Source organism: Condylura cristata, unplaced genomic scaffold, assembly GCF_000260355.1.
Source record: "Condylura cristata isolate star-nosed mole 26May11 unplaced genomic scaffold, ConCri1.0 scaffold00033, whole genome shotgun sequence".
Classification (NCBI taxonomy): Eukaryota; Metazoa; Chordata; class Mammalia; order Eulipotyphla; family Talpidae; genus Condylura; species Condylura cristata.
In genome coordinates this window covers 2,224,058-2,243,185 of record NW_004567134.1, presented here as the reverse complement: position 1 = coordinate 2,243,185, position 19,128 = coordinate 2,224,058, and the positions used below count along the sequence as shown (strand labels likewise).

At 41.6% G+C, this 19,128-nt stretch overlaps 1 protein-coding gene across 1 annotated transcript in view; it reads right to left on the bottom strand.

The window, feature by feature from the left end:
• The window catches only part of NEK10 (NIMA-related kinase 10), a 158,568-nt gene that overhangs the window by 11,111 nt on the left and 128,329 nt on the right, over nucleotides 1–19,128 (bottom strand). The window contains exons 32-34 of the mRNA XM_004692270.2: nucleotides 14,751–14,780; nucleotides 12,888–12,988; nucleotides 4,965–5,075 (exon numbers count right to left, since the gene is read on the bottom strand). Of these exons, the coding sequence (XP_004692327.1) occupies nucleotides 4,965–5,075; nucleotides 12,888–12,988; nucleotides 14,751–14,780 (242 nt within the window). The remainder of the gene's footprint in view (nucleotides 1–4,964; nucleotides 5,076–12,887; nucleotides 12,989–14,750; nucleotides 14,781–19,128) is intronic.

The window sequence follows — 19,128 nt, the reverse complement described above, 5'->3', positions numbered from 1 at the left end:
TGATGAGTTGGGGTGTATGGTTTGTTTCCTGCAGCTGTGTCGCTTTCCCACCCCTTGCTTGGGTGCGTGTGTGTGCACGTGTGTGTGAGAGTATGTAGACACTCTTTGCCTTTAATATTCTGACAAATTTTATTTCATACTTTGGGAACTCCCTGAGAAGGGGTCCCCCCACCTCTGTGCATCACCCAGTTGCAGGGCTCCTAAAGCAGGAATTTCTGTAAAATAAATCTGTGTATAAACCAGATTATTCTGAGTATCATTTTCATAAGAATGTAAAAACTTAGTTATATGTAATCTTTTAATGGGAGATTTGACTTTGTCTTTTAAAAATGTATGTATTGTTATTCAGGCTACACTATGTAAATATCATCCAATAAATAGCAGAGGTCTCCACTTTTGATTTCATCTTCTTCCCCTTTATTTCCGGACCTGATGTGCCAACATGACGCACAAAGGCAATGATCCTCTCTAACCTCTGATGAGCTGGGGGTATGGATGTTTACCTGTAGCTGCATTTTTTTTTCCACATCCCTGCTTGAGAGTGTGTGTGTGTGTGTGTGTGTGTGTGTATACTGCTGATATAAGGCAACAAAACAACGAACTCATGCGGAAGTGGCTTTAGCTTCTTAGTGCTGTGCTTTAACCTGCTGCGCCACCAGGGAGGACCCTAGATTTTTTTTAATTCGAGTAAGTCATGGGGAAAAATTCTATCTATTGCAAATGCTTCATTTCTCCTCTCTTCTTTTTCTCTTCATTTCCCTCCTTTCCTCGCAATTTATTTATTGACAAAAAGTGGTGATTTTTCCTGTAGAATTTCCTGGTCTGGATTTTGTAACCACATAGTATCATTTAGCATGTCCTCCTGTCGCTTTAACTACTACAGGCAGGTGGCTAGAGATAGGGCAGGGATCTTGAGTGCTTTAAAGTGGCAGATAGTAAGTAATTTTGGATTTGAGGATCATGTGGTCTCTGGGGAAGCCACTCATTTTTGCCTGTCATGTCAAGAAGTCACAGGTAATATAGAAATGAGTGTGTGTGTGACCACATTCCAACAAAACTTTACTTACAAAAGCAGGCATGAGATCAAACTGGCCCGAGGGCAAAAGTTTGCTCATTCTAATACAGAAGTTTGATCAGTGGCAGTTTCAGACTTTTAGCAAATATCCTTCCAAGCCAGTGCTATGCAATTCCATCAGGAGGCATCTAATGTCTGGCTGTTTCCCCTTGTTCTATATTAGCAGTCACTGGTGATCTTGTCTAAATCCATGATTTCACAAAGTGGTTCCCAAACAGTAATTTACATTTTATTCCTTTGGCACTTATTAGCTGAAGTCTTTTATAATGAGAAACCTCCCCCTCATCAATTTAGTTACCCTGAGGTGGAATTCACAAGCAAAAGGGAAAATGCTTGATTCTTTCCTTATGCAAACAATTTTCGCAATTGTTATTTAGCACCCTCAGAAGAAAACCAAGAAGAGATTTTTTTTTTTGGAATATCATCAACTCTTGAATTTAAACATTAATGAATGCTTCCAATCCATTGTGGTTATTACTCTTATTGATGTTCTAATTATTCAATAGCTAGGCAAGGGGGATCTCTTTAAGTTGGCTCTAGAGTGCTTTTGACTCCACCTCAGTGGTCCTTGATGGGATCCTTGCTAACGGTCTGTCAAGGTTGTTCCAGTCCATTATTATTCAGTTCCTGCCCTGGGTTGCAGGCAGCTGTATCTCCAAGGAGCCTGAGGTTCTCAAGGGAGCAGTGCTGTTTGCTTAGTTCCTACATTTCAGTGAACTAGCAAGAAAACAGTATGTATTTAAAAGGTAAGATGTATCATGAATTCATACTCATTCATCATGACTGTTGCAATTCTAATCTGAATTAATGTGATCTATCTTGTTTCTTTTTCTCCTTTCTCAAGCCACGCTGAAAATCCTCATTCCCAAAGACACCCATATAGTTACTGAGATGCATTCTTCTCCCACAATTCTAGCCAAGGTTGAGCAGATTGCATTGAAAACCAAGTTAGGTGCGTTTTCCATGCAGAGCTCAATTGTTTAGCAGTGGACTTGTGAATGTTATAACTCCTCTATGCATCCTGCCAAGTCTTCAGTCACAAACAGGCATAATAATCTTTCAGTGACTTCTTCAACCTGGAGACACACAGTCCCTAGATTTCAGAGGGAAAATTGGAAATCAAAAGCATTGCATATGCTATCAAAACTACTGCTTCTATGGTCTGGTGTGGGGAAACTGTGTTGATGAAATATTAATTGGCTGTCTTCCACAACTGTACAGGGGAGGAGAAATTTATTTCTGAACAAAAAGTTATCAGCAGCAAAAGATTACAGCAGAAAGGTAAAAAAGAAAAAAAAAGAGGTCACAAGCTCTTTTCACTTAGGTTTAGATGCGGGCAGGAGGGCTTCTTTATCACATAGAAATATATGACATTCATAGACTTGAAGGACAGAACCAATACAGAATATGTTAGACTATGTGTATTCAGCAATCAGACATTCAGCATATATCATGTTCCAGGCACTGTACAAGATCTGGGCACTTAAAGATAAGTAAGACAGTATTACCTTTGGGGAAAAACATATACAGCATATTAAAAGTGATTTTAGACCCTCCCTGGTGGCGCAATGGGTTAGGATGCAGCACTGCAAGCTAGCACAGCCACTTCAGTTTGATCCCCTCCCTGGAGGTGACCCTCATGACACAGCAGACCTCTCCTGATCAGCCCTCTGCTCCCCTCAGCAGTGTACTTCGTCGATCTGCCTGTTCTGCTCCCCACTCTGTCTCTGGTGAGTCCTCTCACTGCCCCTGCACCTCTGGCCTGTACCCCAGCTCTGTATGGATAAATAAATAAATCTTAAAAAAAAGTGATGAGTTGGGGTGTATGGTTTGTTTCCTGCAGCTGTGTCGCTTTCCCACCCCTTGCTTGGGTGCGTGTGTGTGCACGTGTGTGTGAGAGTATGTAGACACTCTTTGCCTTTAATATTCTGACAAATTTTATTTCATACTTTGGGAACTCCCTGAGAAGGGGTCCCCCCACCTCTGTGCATCACCCAGTTGCAGGGCTCCTAAAGCAGGAATTTCTGTAAAATAAATCTGTGTATAAACCAGATTATTCTGAGTATCATTTTCATAAGAATGTAAAAACTTAGTTATATGTAATCTTTTAATGGGAGATTTGACTTTGTCTTTTAAAAATGTATGTATTGTTATTCAGGCTACACTATGTAAATATCATCCAATAAATAGCAGAGGTCTCCACTTTTGATTTCATCTTCTTCCCCTTTATTTCCGGACCTGATGTGCCAACATGACGCACAAAGGCAATGATCCTCTCTAACCTCTGATGAGCTGGGGGTATGGATGTTTACCTGTAGCTGCATTTTTTTTTCCACATCCCTGCTTGAGAGTGTGTGTGTGTGTGTGTGTGTGTGTGTGTGTGTATACTGCTGATATAAGGCAACAAAACAAAAATACACTCTTCACATTCATCAAAGAGCTCATCATATTTGCTGAGTAATGAGTAAATACTTAATATTGGATTCATTACTGAAAAAGGATATCTTTTCTAACACCAAATTGTATAAACCGGAGATAGTGTCTGTTTGAATTGCTTTGTGAGTTTCTTTTTGTGCAAATAAAAGTGTTTACTAGTACCTGAAGTCTAGGAGACTATTGAACATCAAAGGTAAGAAGAACCTAAGAAATAGTTCCTTCAGCTCTCAAAGGTGATAAAAATCATAATGTCAGATGAGAAGCTGGGTTAGTCACAGTGGCAAAGCTCCAGCTAGAGAGGCTTGTGAAGAATGGTGTAAGAAAAGATTAGACTAGGATGCTCAAAAAAGTTCAAGTGTATATTTATTTTATGTCTATTTTTCTTAGCTTTTATTTTTAATTGTTGATGTTAATTTTTTTAAAGTATCCTGCATTATAACATTAATTTTAGGAGTTCACTGCTGAGAATCAACATGTGGATACACTACATTATGTTCAAGGCTAATTGTCCGACTCCATCCTCCGCCACTCCACTGTCCCTTTCACAGTTCTTTCACTGTCAAGACATTGGTTCTTAAAATAAAACATGCAATAACAGTGAAAGAACTTTCTATGTCTCTTCTGAGAATGGTGGTCGCAGAAATACAGGTGATAAAATTGGAGGCGAGACGTTCTCTATTTCATGCTGGGAGCAGAGCAATAGTCTGAATGTCTATGTCCCTTCAAATTCGGATGTTGAAATACAACCCCCAAGGGAGCTGTCTTCAGACATGGGGCGACTGGCAGAGTCTGGGTCCTGAAGAGGGAGTTCTTCTATAAGAGCTCTTTTAAAAAGTGCCCTTACAGGGCTCTCCCTAGTGGTTCAACAGATTAAAGCACCTCATTATGAAGCTCTCCAAAGCCACTGCAGCACGAGTTCGCTCCCTGGGCAGGGCGCTGACCCACATGACGCAGCAGACCGCTCCTGATCCGCCCACTGCTCCCCTCACCAATGTACTTTGTCAATCTGCCTGTTCTGCTCCCCACTCTGTCTCTGGGGAATCCTCGCACCCACCAGTACCTGTACCCCAGTTCTGCAAGCATAAATATAAATAAATCTTAAAAAAAAAAAAAGTGCCCTTGTTAAGAGGCTTAGGATGCATGTCCTCCTCCACCAGTAAGGCACAGAGAGGCGCAGCCTTCGGTAGTGCAGAAGAGGGGGCGGGGCAACCGCAGCCATGCTGGCCCTGAGTGAGGGCTTCCAGCTCCCATAACCGTGATAATAAATTTCTACTGTGCATCAGACACCCAGTTTATGTTATTTTTATAACATCTGTCTGAAAAGACCAAAACAGTAAAGTGTCTTCTGACAGCAGATCACCCTTAGAATACAAAGAAAGGAGATATGAAATGAAACTCTTGTGATGTGTTGTTAGCCAACGGAGAATTGAGAATTGTCTGTAGAGTACCTTACCTTTTTAATTTCAGATTTCAAATTACAAGGGTTACTCTGCTGACTGAAGAGGGACTTCTTGAATCTCTCTATCACCCTTCGTTTTAAATTGTGGTGCAAAGCTGGAGGAAGCTGTGTAAAACGAGAAAACAATCATTACAAACCAACTGTTAACACCGCACAGGTGAGGCCCAGGAAGGCTGACTAAGGGGCAGGCTAAGAACATTTACCCAACACGACTACGAATTTAAACTTCACTCCACATAGCATGAGGAGGATGGCATAGTTTTTATTGCACAATCCAGAAGGAAGGTATTCTACTGCTTGCTTTCAAAAGGCTTCTTCTATGTGTCTTCCTGTTCTTTCATTTTATTGATACTATTTTTCATAAAGCAAACTGCACACATAAAATGAATTGTGTAGAGAACAGAATTGTTGCCCAACCAAAATAGTGTGAAACACCCCAGCCAGGGCCCTGGCCCCAAAGACCCTCCCCGCTGTGGGCCAAGAAGCTCATGACCGTGTAAGTACATGGCCAGATGCCTGCCTGTGGTGCTCCTGACTATTCAGTCGGAGAGAGAGCAGGGACCAATCTTATCCAGAAGATGATGAAATTGAGTGAGTACGTATCAGGGCATACCAGGCGGATTTAGAATTTTAATAAGATTCCGCGGTGGCAGGATCTTAGAAAATACGCTGATTAGTTGACAATGGGACTTCCAAAGTATTTTGATTTTATTTTGTAGTGCTCTGCAGGTTGGATTTCCATAAGGAAATCAAAGGTTCTGAAAGGCTGAGGGGTGAAGTTAAAATTAAAATCTAGCAGAAAACAAATAGGGCAGAATGATAAGGTGTCTCAGAGTAGCTAGGATGCATTATTTGTTTACAGTATGGAAAGGATTTGGCAGAAGAGGAGAGGGGAAAGAAAAACAGCACACACACACACACACACAAAGATGGTTAAGGGAAAGGAAAATGTTAGAGGAACTCTTAAAATTAAAAAAAAAAATAGAATTCAGCACTCAATCCAGAGGAGAAATGTGGGCGCATCTGTCTTGAAACCACCCCCACTTCCTTTTCTGTACCCTCTTAAAGAGTTGTTTTTGGTGTCCTGTTGCTAGTTTTGGCCAACTCAAGTGATCTGCATCACCTCAAGGATGAAGCAATGTGCTTCCTCCACCCCCTCTCCTCCACCTGGGCGAGGAACGGCGAAGGCCGCCTCCTAGGGCCACAAGATGGTGGACAGCCACCTGCCCTGTCCCGTTCCCACTGAGAAATAGACCTCCATTGTGCCAAGTCAAGAGACTTCAGGATGTGCGTGAGAGCTGCATAACTGACCATATCCTGAAGGGTAGCTATAGGGAACCTTAGTATAACAGGGGACTATAAAAAAGGTAATTGTAGAGCAGTGAATAGGGTCTATGGGGGCTCCCAAGGGCAGAATTTATAGCCAAAGAAACAGTGTTCCTCACTGCAAACACTGCAGAATATGGGACTCATGATGAAGCCCTAAAATGCTGTAAAAAGAAAATCAGTGCTACTGGAATATGTATTTAGATGCCTCTTTCATCCTGGCCAATCCTTTAAGTTTGCTCGACTCAAAGCAGGTTTAATTACAGAGGAAGCGAGGCTATTTGGAGATTCTAAAGCCCTGCAATATCTTTTGAAAGGTTCTGTAGTTTAACAGCACCGACTTCTCCTGCTCTACTTTTATGTCCCTATTACAACTTTCTTTTGCCTTGATCCAGATGTGATTATGCCTCTGAGCACCAGCAAATAGTCTAATTATTGTGACCCCTTCATGTGGAATGAAAGGGGGAAATCAAGAAATGTGTATAGACAGAGAGAGATGAAGAGAAATTTCTCAGCATTAAGGAGCAAAGAGTTGGCTGGCAGCTGAGAAAGGAAATGAGTGTCCTGGACACAGGTGTGTGGGAATGAGCAAAACTGGAATGAGCTGAGCTTACAGTAGGCGCCAGCAATGCAGGCAAGGGGGCATGTGAGGCTTTCCTAGCCAGCAGCTGGGCTGCAGTGGAGAAGGGCTGGAGGTGGGTGGGGAGAGTCCCTGCAGCTACCTTTTTGGATATTTGATCATTCCCTGATGCCCAAGAGAGACTGCCACTTCCCTAGATCCAACGCCAGAGAGCAGTGTTGGCCAGGACCTTCCATTCACCCCAGTGTGATTTCAGCCAACAGAGGGCAAGGCGGCAAATCTTCTCTGATATATCGTGTTGTCTGTCTATAGCTGCTGACTTTAGAAGGTGTGATATTCTGTGGGTTCACAGGTTTTTGACCCAATCAACAGTTGGATTATAAATTCAGACACTCAGAAAAATCCTTGCTACTTATTCAATTTGATAAACCCTCAGTTAACTTAGACTTGCTTTTCCTGCCCCCCATATGTTAACATTCTCTCAATTTAACAGTTATACACAGGTCAGTACTGGGCAGTTACTGTATCTGAAATAATTATCACTATGGACAGCAACCTATCTTTCAAGTTTTCATGGAAGAATTAAAATTTTTGCACAGAATGATTCATGCATCATTTAATTGCAGATGATGTAAGCATCATAATGTATCTAAGGACTATAATATTCAGGACAGAACATTGCTACCCAGTGATGTGATTACTATGATTATGCATTAGGTCACTTTTTCCCCCCAACAGCAAACTTATAAAATGGGTACTATTTTACAGGTGAGGAAATCAGAGCTTAAAGACATTCTGTAACATGCAATGATACTTCTGAGGTAATGAACATGATAACAATCATTATCCTCAAGCAAGCACACCAGCATTACTGTGGCTCAGCACTTTATAGTCTATAAACATGTCACACACTTCATTTCCCTTGGCACAGCAGTCCCCAAAGCTACCAAATTTCACCAGTGAAGAAACTGATTCTAGAAAGGATGATGACTCCCTTAACATTCTACATCTAAAAGCTTAATGGCTGTTTGTTTTTACTACACCAAATGAAATCTGACCTGTAGTTTTCATACTAGCTTTTTTCACATTTGCGTGCCATCAATTATTTTTAGAGAATGGCATTTCATGTCCGTCTAAGAAAACTCGGGCCAATGGTCCCTCACATGGGGTCCCACTTGCTAGTGATCCAAACAATACTTTTCCATAAAAACAGGTTATAGAGACACACCACTGCTTCAGAAGAGGTTTCCCTAAATGCTAAAGTAAAATGTCCAAAAATTATCAGGAAAATAAATACACAGAAGATAAAATTCCTCAGAATTTACAAACCCTGGAAGTACAAGTTTTCTTGAGAAGCACAGCTTTACCCTGATGATTTAACCTGTTCACCTCAAAATTAGAAGTCAGAACCAGGTAAGAGAATGTGGCTGTTTCTAATTTCATAGATCGCTACTGCTGGTGAAAAAGCCCCTATATATTTCACAGGTCACAGTCCACAGTGTAATTTCCACAGCACATTGATATTCCCAGCCACCTATTTTGTTCCACTGGTGACAACCGTGGCTCTTAGGATGTGGTGCTACCACCTGCCTGCTGCCCAGGAGATGAGTGTTTACTTTTGAAAAGTTGCTCTATGCTGGCTGGCAAAGAATTTAGGTAACAAAACGATCAAACCCTAAATGTAGTTAAATTCAAAGCTTACGATCTTAACCATAGTGCTGACACATGGAAACTTGTACTAAAAGGTAACATATGTACTTCGTCACCTTATGTGCCCAAAGATTGATTTCGTTTCCAGTCATGGACTGAACCACGGATTTCATTCTCAGCTTACTGGTCCTCAGATTACCATCTCAGTGTGGATAAAAACAGATATCAAATCAGTGAAGGCAGGGGAAGGATTTTAACATCCTGCCTTTGAAAACAGTTGCTTTCAGAGGATTGCCACAGATCTGTCTCCATGGAAACTGGAGAGGAAGGGCCAGCATGGGCCATAAGCAAGCAGCTTCTCAGCCAGGTCATCTGTACTTCACCCTGAGATTCAGGGTGGCACAGACCTAGCACAGGTCTGTGGCAGTTTGACAAGGAAATAAATATGTGAAACAGGAGGTGAATTTCTTTTTCTTTTCAGCTATTTCGCTTTGCAATTATCAGATTAGCAGAGAGAGAGAATGATCTCAGTCTTTCACCTGTAGCCAACACACTTGTTTAGTGTTTATGTATAAACATCTATGTCCTCTCTTTGAAAACACTGACTTTGACCAGTTCTGAAATTTCAATTTCCTGGGTGAGGGGAGGGGGAACTAATTTATTGTGTGTAATGTCATAAATTTTAAGGTATTCTGAAAATATATTTTTTAAAATACCTGAACTTGTAGCAAGAAATGCCACCTTGCCAAAAAAATGAAGTCATGTGTTATGCTGACAGTATAAGTGCATAGTAATAAGATATTTTGTAATAGTTTCAATCTTGCTTGAAAATACTTTGAAACCCAATAAGGAAATGGAATACATCCATTAACAAATTTTTGTTATATAAAAATTATCAAGGCAGGCATAAGGAAATGGCATCTAAAATCCAAAGGATATTTTCTCTCAATTATTAGTTAAATACTGAGGGAACCAATAACACTATTTGCATAAAAGACTAATGATAGGAATACTGAGGGAACCAATAACACTATTTGCATAAAAGACTAATGATAGGAATACATTCTGTATCAGTAATTTTACATTTAAATGCATTTTTAATATAATATCTTTACTCAATAAAGACAGTAGATTACATTTGGCTTTATCAACAAAGTTCACCCTCCTCTCATTTTCTTGGCCCCTTTCACCCTCTTTCATTTAATCAGAGAGAAAATTCTTTGTGAAGGCCTAAGAGGAAGACTAACAATAGAAAATGGAGAAAAAGCTGTCGATTTTAGCCTCTTGACTCTGAAAAGGCTAACCCTCAGGGTGACTGAAAAGAAGCAGCAGATTTAAGGGACCGAAGCTTGATAGAGAAGAGGCAGGGTACATCAAGGCTCGAATAAGTCAATGGGAGGATATAGAAGCGGGTAGATCCCAAAGAAGGGAGCCCCTTGTGTAGCCCCTCAGGGTAAGTGAAAGTCATCAATTTATAGCAAACCCCCCTCATTGCCCTGTGATGACACAGAACGTGTCCTCGCCCCACCCCCCACCCCCCCAGCTGGCTGGACGCTCAGTTCTACCAGTAGAGGGCGCTGGAGACACTGGAGGAAGACGGTCCCTGCATCAGTAAGGTTCCGTCCTTGTTTACTCCCACAACCCTGAGGGGTCAGCAGAAAGGGGGACCACTTGGAGTGCTCACCCCCAGCCAGATTCAGCAGCATTAATCCTACAGGTGGCTTTCCAGTGACATTCCATGGGGCACACTTCCCCAGATACAGCCTCCCCTAATCCCAGCTTTCCACTTTCAACACCCTGACTTCCAGCAAGCTCCAGAGCCTGACTCCTCACCGTGGGTGGCTTGCATACCCCTCAGTGAGCCTCCTCCTCAGTGAGGCCTCCCCGCAAGGTTCTCTCGCCGGCCAAGAGGGCTTGTCCTGCCTTTTGCAGTGAGGTCTTGAGCTCAGTCAGGGGGTGTGTCCTGTTCTATGTTGTTCCTTTCTCAGGAGCTTGGCCTTAGCCTTATAAATATAGGCTTTCTAAACTGCTCTTACTGTATTCTTCTGCTTCCTTCCCCTCCCTAGTCACTAATGCCCTGTAATTGTTAATATGTCTAGTAAAATTTCCCTGTTGAAATTACTGTGTGGTTTCTGTGTCCTGACTGGGCCTCACTGACACAGATTTGTTATCAGCTGGGATTTAGGAACTGGTTTGATTGTGCCTTGGAACTGAGCCTAGCATTGAGTTTTCCGTCCAGAAGACATAGGATGTTAGGGACCCCAGGCATTCAGTGGTATCACAGCAAAGCAGGTTATCACCTTGATAAAGAGGCTGCTGAAGCCACTGTCTGAGCCCGAGTGGCCTGCACTGAACTCTTAGGCAGCGGAAAGTCTGCCAGGGCGGTGAAGTGGGGCAGACTCCTCAGCACGCCCTGGAGCACTGACAGAAAGGCAGTGACAAGCCGGGGCTCTTTAACTCTCAGCTCCTTGTAGTCTGAGACCCAGAAGGATTCCATGACAGCCCTCAAAGAATCTGTTCTTTCTTGATGCACAGCCCTGAGATGGCTGATAATCAAACACAAATTTAATTGGGCAGGCTGCTAAATCACCATGTCCGTTGGCTGCACTCTGCCAAGTTTCTCATGTGGAAATTAGAAAAAAGAATTGAATCCTAAAACTTGGAATAGGGACATCTTGTTGGACCCAGATAAAACCGACAATCTTAAAACTCTAGTCATTCCTCTGATCTGTCATTGTCGGTGGAGATAGCATGTCACCCTGTGTCTGAGAAAACAAGCCTTTCTTTGCTTGGAAACTCTGTACTAACCTCATCTGGGACAGACAGCTTCCAAAGGGATGCTGATGCCTTTAAAGACCCACAACAATTAGAACCAAGTCTACAGCTAGGGTCTATTTCAATAAGATCCAGGGCAACTGGGGCTCACTCTGCCCCAAAAGGAAACAGTTTACATACCAGAGAACAGCCAGACTTTGCCATCACATTTCAGGGGTAATCCAGGGAGCAAGTGCAGGAATGGACAGGTGTCTGGTCACAGAGAGTGAAATGCCACACTGGGTTGGGCTGGTGGCCTGTTCTGCACTTACTATGGATTCCAGATTTAAGCAGCTCAGCTGACTGGTTGCCTAAGCCTCAGACGCAATGGTGGACTGCCTTTACAGAGAGTAAAATGCTGCATCTTCCCTGGCAAGTGGAGGAGGGAAAAACTGTGGAGACAAGACTGATGGGTTGAACTCATCACACGTGACCCACACATGCATTCCCCAATTATGCTCAGCAAGAACACTCAAGACCAACTCCTTTCACCAAAGCACTGAGCAAAGCTTTGGAGAGAGGAGCACCTGCACCCTGAACAGCTTCTATGGCTGCTCTCCACAGTGAGCCAGGTATGGCACTGGTCGTACATGATTTCTGTGGGGATCATGTGATGCCAAGTGGCAGTACTTGCCCACCAGTGACAAGTTGAGGGTATTTAACATAAAGGGTCATAGGGCTATAATGTTAGTTAAAAACGCCATAACCCACAGACATCTCTGGAGGTGCCTACTTATTAGGTGAGTCTGACCAGAAATAGGCAGTTAACCTGCCAGCATATTCCTTGATCTACATTAGAGAAGAACGTGGAGGTAAAAACCTGACTTGAGTTGCAATAGCCATTCCTATTTTCCAGCCCTAGATTAATTCAAAGACTCAAAGTCCCTAGATGGCTGTAATTTAAAGTTAATGGAAAAGCTGGAGCCCCTGGAGGAAGGACCCAGTCCACATTACACATTTTCTTCCAAGCCTTCCCCAAAGACACCTGCTAAAAAGTTTCTTTTTGTATTAACAATACAGGCATTTGTCAGATGATCTTTTATGTTGCTTATTACTAGAAGATTCCTGTAAATAATAGCTAGTTTTTAACAGATTTCTTCCCTAGTGCCTAAGAATTGCTATGATTTAGAAATAGGAAGTTTTAACAGTCCTGGAGTTTTATGTGCTTTTTGTTTTCATTTCTCTGAAAGGTGCTGGTTTTAATGCCCTATCCTCAGAACTATTGAGTGAGCTGTAGTTTCCTCTTTCTTTCCTATACTGAAACCGAAGCCCTTCTACCTCTATACTTCAGGGTCATCTGTGCCAGGCACTATCAGTGAACAAACAGGTTAGGAGCACAGGGGAAACCTTGACATCTTTGTTGTTGTTTTTTTTTTTTCAACACCTTCCCAGTTCTGCTACCAAGGAAAGTGTTCCCAAGTAGATGTACTTGGAGAGGATAAGAACAAGCATTCACTGTAATTGAAAGTTCCACAAAGCAGTTTTTCAGCAATGTTAGCACCAAACTTAGATAAAAAGGAGAGGAAATAAAAAATCAACACACTGACCTGTGTGATGTAGATGATTTTGTGCAGCTGAATTAGGATCTGCTGAATAGGATCGCTGATCTGACGTACTTTCCTCTGGGACACAGCAATCCCTGCAGATGCTGTGAATGACAAAGTCTGAAGTTAGTTAAAACCCTTGTTTTCTCTTTCACAAGTGGTATTAATGGGAATAAGATAAAATTCTGAAAAAAAAAAAAAAAGCGAAGGCCCTCATCCTACTGATGAGACAATATGAAGAGACCCAGTAACACTTTAACATTTATGATGTGAGCTGTACAGTTCCCTTTCTTTACTTCTCTGATATCTAAGTACCATACTAGCTAGCATAACGTTTAAAAGGCTTAGATTTTTTTTTCCTGTAATTACACAGAATGTCACTAGGAGGCAGTGCTCCCTGCATACTGTGGTCATTGTGAAGCTGGGCTTCAGATTAAGTGCAGTTAGGATGCTATCATGTTTTTAAACTTCAAATTCATTATGCCTTCAATGGCATATTTTAAATGAATTTTATTAAAATTCTTAAATGCAAAATAAAGTAGGCACTCTAATAGAAGAAAATAGCTAAAAATAAGTAACATTCAAATTCTTGAGTATGACAAATTATAATTTTTCTCTAGATTTCTCTCCAGGTCACATTTATAATTTATCCCATATTCTTATCAGAGTTACACCACACTAACTTTATAATTTCAGGTTAGTTTGGTATCAAGGTGCCTATGACACCATTTTGAGCTGTTTTCCCAGTTTCATACAAAATAACCACAAATGGTCCAGTCTACATGTTGAGGAATATGAAACTTTTAAGGACTGGCCTTGTCCCCTTTGACTCCTCTTACCTTCAGATCCACACCAGCGAAAGTAGAAGAGAGATTTCAGACAGATGGATAGATATTCTCTTCTCTCCACTCCCCCAAACCCCCCCCCTTAATTTTAGTATGCTTTCTTCTTTTTCAAATTTCCTTTTTTTTAAGTAAATGTTCCAAAGTACCTTTTTTTCTTGCAACCATACAATCTTGAGCTAATATGAAGTGAAAATGTAACACAACTATTTATTTAGCAAAATTAAGATTTTGTAAAATGATTCCTATACAAATGCTTTCTGAGAAAGTGTGTGTATTTTACACTATAAAACATTGCTTTAAAGCTTTTAAAGAAAAAAATATAATGTGATCATTTAAAAGGTTTTTTTTAATATAAGCACATGAAAATTTATGTTTAGGACAGAAAACATAAAAATAGAAAGTAAAACATTTAAAGAACTATGTGCTTTATAGATATATTTACAGTGATAGTTGAGAAAATGGCACAAGAAATCATAAGTTCTAGCTCATCTGCATTTAATACCTTCTTTAAATGTTCGATATTTAAAGGATCTATCTCCTCTAGGCACAGTGTCTAACGCCTTTAAAGCATCAATTACTGAACCATTAAGATGAGGTACAATAAATTATCCTTAGGGGGGAAATGTCACGGTATCAGAAAAAAATATATAATGTAGCTGTAAAGCAGAAAACAGCATCCTGGAGCAGTCTGCTGCAGCACCTGGCCAAGTATACACCCGTCTCACTTTCCATGTGGAGCTTTTATTTGAAGAGCTAATTCTTAGAACATAATTATTTGTTTAGACCCACACCAAAACCAGAGACCACAGAATGTGGTCAAGTTGATGTAGCCTCAGAGACATTAACTTTGCATTTTCTGAAACTGGAGAGCTTGGGGTTTGATCACTTTTATGTTGACTGCTTTATGGTTTTGATGTACAGACTTGGCATTCATAGGTAACGAGTCAAAATCTCACAGCATGGCAGAGTTCTTAGATTTGTGATGACATTTTGAGTGGGATATCACACGGGTTCACTCTACCTTGCCACAAGAATGTGCTCATCTGTGGCCCTAAATACAAAAACAGAGATAGTTAGCTAGGAGGCCTGTCTTCTGTACTACCCAAGCAAGCAATGTAACTTGAAAATTATTTTTCTTAAGACCCTTTGATCACTATTCTCAATCCCAGTAAATCCTTGAGTTTTGAAAACAGTTTTGATTGCTTACTCAATATAATAAATTTAAAGGTGTTTCATTACCCTTGCCCCTTGCAGAACAAGCAAACACAAATCAAAACAACCTAAGGAGCGCCCTCCTTGGTGGCAGAGAGAGTAGAAGCCAGCACTGCAAAGCTGGCTGTGGCCTCTTCAGTGCAAGTTTGATCCCCCACCCTGGAGGTGACCCACATGGCGTGGCAGACCTCTCCTGACCCGCCCGCTGCTCCCCTCAACAGTGTACTTGGTCGATCAGCCTGTTCTGCTCCCCACTCTGTCTCTGGTGAATCCTCTCACTGCCCCTGCACCTCTGGCCCGTATCTCAGTTCTGTATACATAAATAAATAAATGTTAAAAATAAAAATTAAACAACCTAAGGCTCCCTGGAACCACCACTACCACAGCTGCCTCTTCAGAAGTCCCCCCCAATATCCGTAGGAGCTGGCTCCTCCCAGTCCCTTTCTGTCCATCACATACATATGGATGTATCCCCAGAACAGTATCTTTCAAAGCAGGTTGAGTCCTGGAATCAGTTTAGTGGGTCATGACCAGCATTTTTGAAAAATGGAATGGAATAGAGTGGAATGAAATGGAGCAGGAGAGAAAATGTTCAGAGTGCATTGTACACAGCAAAGGATCACTTGGTCAAGACATAATATATGTATTTCTCACTGAGGTTCATTTCCAAAAGTTTGAAAGCTACTATTGTAGGAAATCCAAAGGATGTTGACAATCTCCCCTCCCACAACATTATCTTGCACTTTTTTTCTTTCTTTTTAAATAAATGCTGATGTATCACCAGGCTTAGTTATGATTTTTTTTCTTCATCTGTCATAAAAATTCCTTTTCTAGACAACACTCACAGTTCTTGTTCATTCTTTATTAACCATTACTGAATAATACTGCATACTCTGGATGTCCTGTAGGTTACTTAGCCATTTCTGTCCTGATGGACACTTACTTTGCATTCAAATTCTCCTGATCATAAGGGATGCTGCAGTGATCACATGTGTAGGGCCTTACTGTGCATAAAAATGAGAGGTCTTTTGTGTCATTTAAAAAAAAGGGGGGCCCTCTCTGGTGGCGCAGCTGGTTAAAGCACAGCACTAAGAAGCTTAAGCCACTTCTGGATGAGTTCGATTCCTGCCTGACCAGGAGGTGACCCACATAGCGTGGCAGACCTCTCCTGACCCGCCCGCTGCTCCCCTCAGCAGTGTACTTCATCGATCTGCCTGTTCTGCTCCCCGCTCTGTCCCTGATGAATCCTCTCACCCTCCACATCTCTGGCCTATATCCCAGTTCTGTATGAATAAATAAATAAATCTTTAAAAAAAAAAAAAAAAAAGGAAATAGGGCCCTCCCTAGTGGCACAGAGAGTTGGAGCACAGCACTGAGAAGCTAAAGCCACTTCAGCACGAGTTCTATCAACACCCCAGAGGTGATCTACATGGCGCAGCAGACCTTTCCTGACGCGCCCGCTGCCCCCCTCAGCAGTGTACTTCATTGATCTGCCTGTTCTGCTCCCTGCTCGTCTCTGAAGAATCCTCTCATCGACCCTGCATCTATCTGGCTGTAATATTTGCAAACTCTCTAAATTCCCTGGACAATCTTAGTCAACTGTGATAAGAGAACTATTATTCCTCATTTAGTACCTATTGAAATCTTCATAATTTTTATATAAAATTCCCCGACATCGGATGTATATTTATTTAGCACTGAATAATTTTATAATAATTTTATAATAATAATTGGGAATAAAAATCCCAATAGGTATCTGTTTACAGTTTTAGACCCTATTTGGATATTAATAACTTCAAGTGCAAGAGAGGGCCACTGCTGGATGTCATATTATCCAGTTTAAAGCAGTCTCCCTCAGGAAATCTTTCAGATTAGCATGTCAAAATACTGTGCTTTCTGACTATTTACAAAATGTGCACTATACACTTATAATAATATATTTATAATAATAGTTCTAAGAATATTTATTAAAACAATGTTCCCTTAAAAAGACATCAAAGAGGCTAATTGTATTTCATGTCAGTGACACACAATAAAGACATGATTCAAACCTATGTGATTTCTACTGCAAAAGATAGAGGATATTTAAATTGGCCTTATTACAATTTAAATATAATCAACATTTTTTAATCGGAAGGCATAGTAGTATTCCTTTATAGTTTTATTAAAATAGTGCATTTAATTAGTATTTTAAGTCTGGATTGGATACTCCACATACTTTTTAAAGATTTATTTATTTATGCTTACAGAACTGGGGTACAGGCCAGAGGTGGGTGAGAGGATTCACCGGACACAGTGGGGAGCAGAACAGGCAGATCGACAAAGTACACTGCTAAGGGGAGCAGCAGGTGGGTCAGGAGAGGTCTGCCATGCCATGTGGGTCACCTCCAGGGCAGGCGGGGATCAAACTCATGCTGAAGTGGCTTTAGCTTCTTAGTGCTGCGTTTACCCACTGCACCACCAGGGAGGGCCCGGAAAATACACATTTTTTTTTTTATCAGACAACTTAAAGATGTCAAAAAGTTATATTTACGAGATGATACTGTGGTGAGCATGGCACTGAAGAGCGTATTTCCCTTCTGGAGTGGCAGGAAGGAAGCTCTGCAGGAAGATCAGTGCTTTTTTACTGTGGACTTGCCTAAGACACGGGGGGCCCTCAAATATTATATTGATTCAGGATAGATAGGATGTGAGGGGTTCCCAATTAGACAACTAACATACCCCAAAGGGGCAGGAAGTCATGGACAACTCTTCTGACTACCTCAATATAAAATAATACCTGGTCTTCCCAGAAATGAAATAGTATTTCTCTTCTGGTTGCTATTATTATCAGGAATATTTTCAACATGAATTAGAATATTTTTTTAATTACATACATGTAGTACAGAAAGCACTAGGTCTTTGCCACTGTGCACTGAGCCACAGTCTACTTTATTTTCTCATGAAATATTACACTAACCTAGTCACTTGCCCATCCCCGGTGCTTGGAGTCTTGATTTATACTCTATTTCTAACGCATTGAACCTACAATTCACAATGCAAATCCTGAAGCTGTTAATTAATATACGTTAAACAAAAAGATGAATTACACTATGTTCCCACAGTTGACCAAGATATAATATGTATTTTCAACCTACTAGTTTCCTGAATTCGCTCTGCTAGGAATCATAGAGATGAAAAAGATTCAGATGGGAGTTCCCTAGTGAAGTAAAAAATGCTATCCCATTATGAATCTTCCCTAGGGTCCCCAAAACATTCACGGACTTCTCTATATTGGCCATAGTGTCCCACTGAAAGGCAATACAATCTTTCAAATCCAAGAATGGTGAACAGACTGGTTCCCACCTCTTCCCTTTACTTTTGTGAGAAGCAACAAAGTAAACTGAACTATAGATCAAACCTAAAAATGACCGGTAATCTGTCCCTTTGCCCAGCAGCATGGAAGGCGTCAAAAGCTAAAACAAAGGATATTGCACTCATGGTGGGTTCATCGTAAGTGTCACACAGAGAACAGCAGAAAACACAAAGAACTGATTGAGAAGACCACAAAGAATGAGTAGGCCATCAGCCATCTGTGGGCACAGAGCACGATCTGGTGTAAGGAAGTGGCCGCTTCTAAAAAGGAACAGTGCCAGCAAAGGATGCAGGTCAGCCGGTGAGGGGAGCATGAGGAGAACAACGAAGTGCTCAATCTATCCTGCAACAGTGGGACTGCGGGAGAGGTAGCCAAAGGCCACACAATGGAACCATCAGGGTGACTGCTTCAGGAAAATTGAAGAAGCAGAGATGTGAGGTCAGAAGGCCTGGCTTGAATATTGTCTCCTCCAGGTACAAGGTACAAGGAGCAAGGCTTTAGGAAAGTCCCAACTTGCTTGGGTCTTAGTTTCTTCATCAGAAATGGGAGCATGGTGAAAATGGGAATGAAATGAGTGGATCCCCATGGGTGCTGTGACTAGGGGAACAGGAGCCAAGCAGGCTGCCGACCCTTGGGGGGTCACTTAGAGAAGGGAGAAGGGGAGAGGGGCGACCGACAAGGAGGACTGGGGGTCTGGGCCCTCAACCTGACCAATGAGAAGAAATTGTTAGAAAGGGACATGTGAATCTGGGCCTAGCCACGGAAACTCCCCACGCACCCTCCCCTGCGAGTGGGGTTCCCACAGGGCGGCAGGAAGCTGCATCAGGCTTTC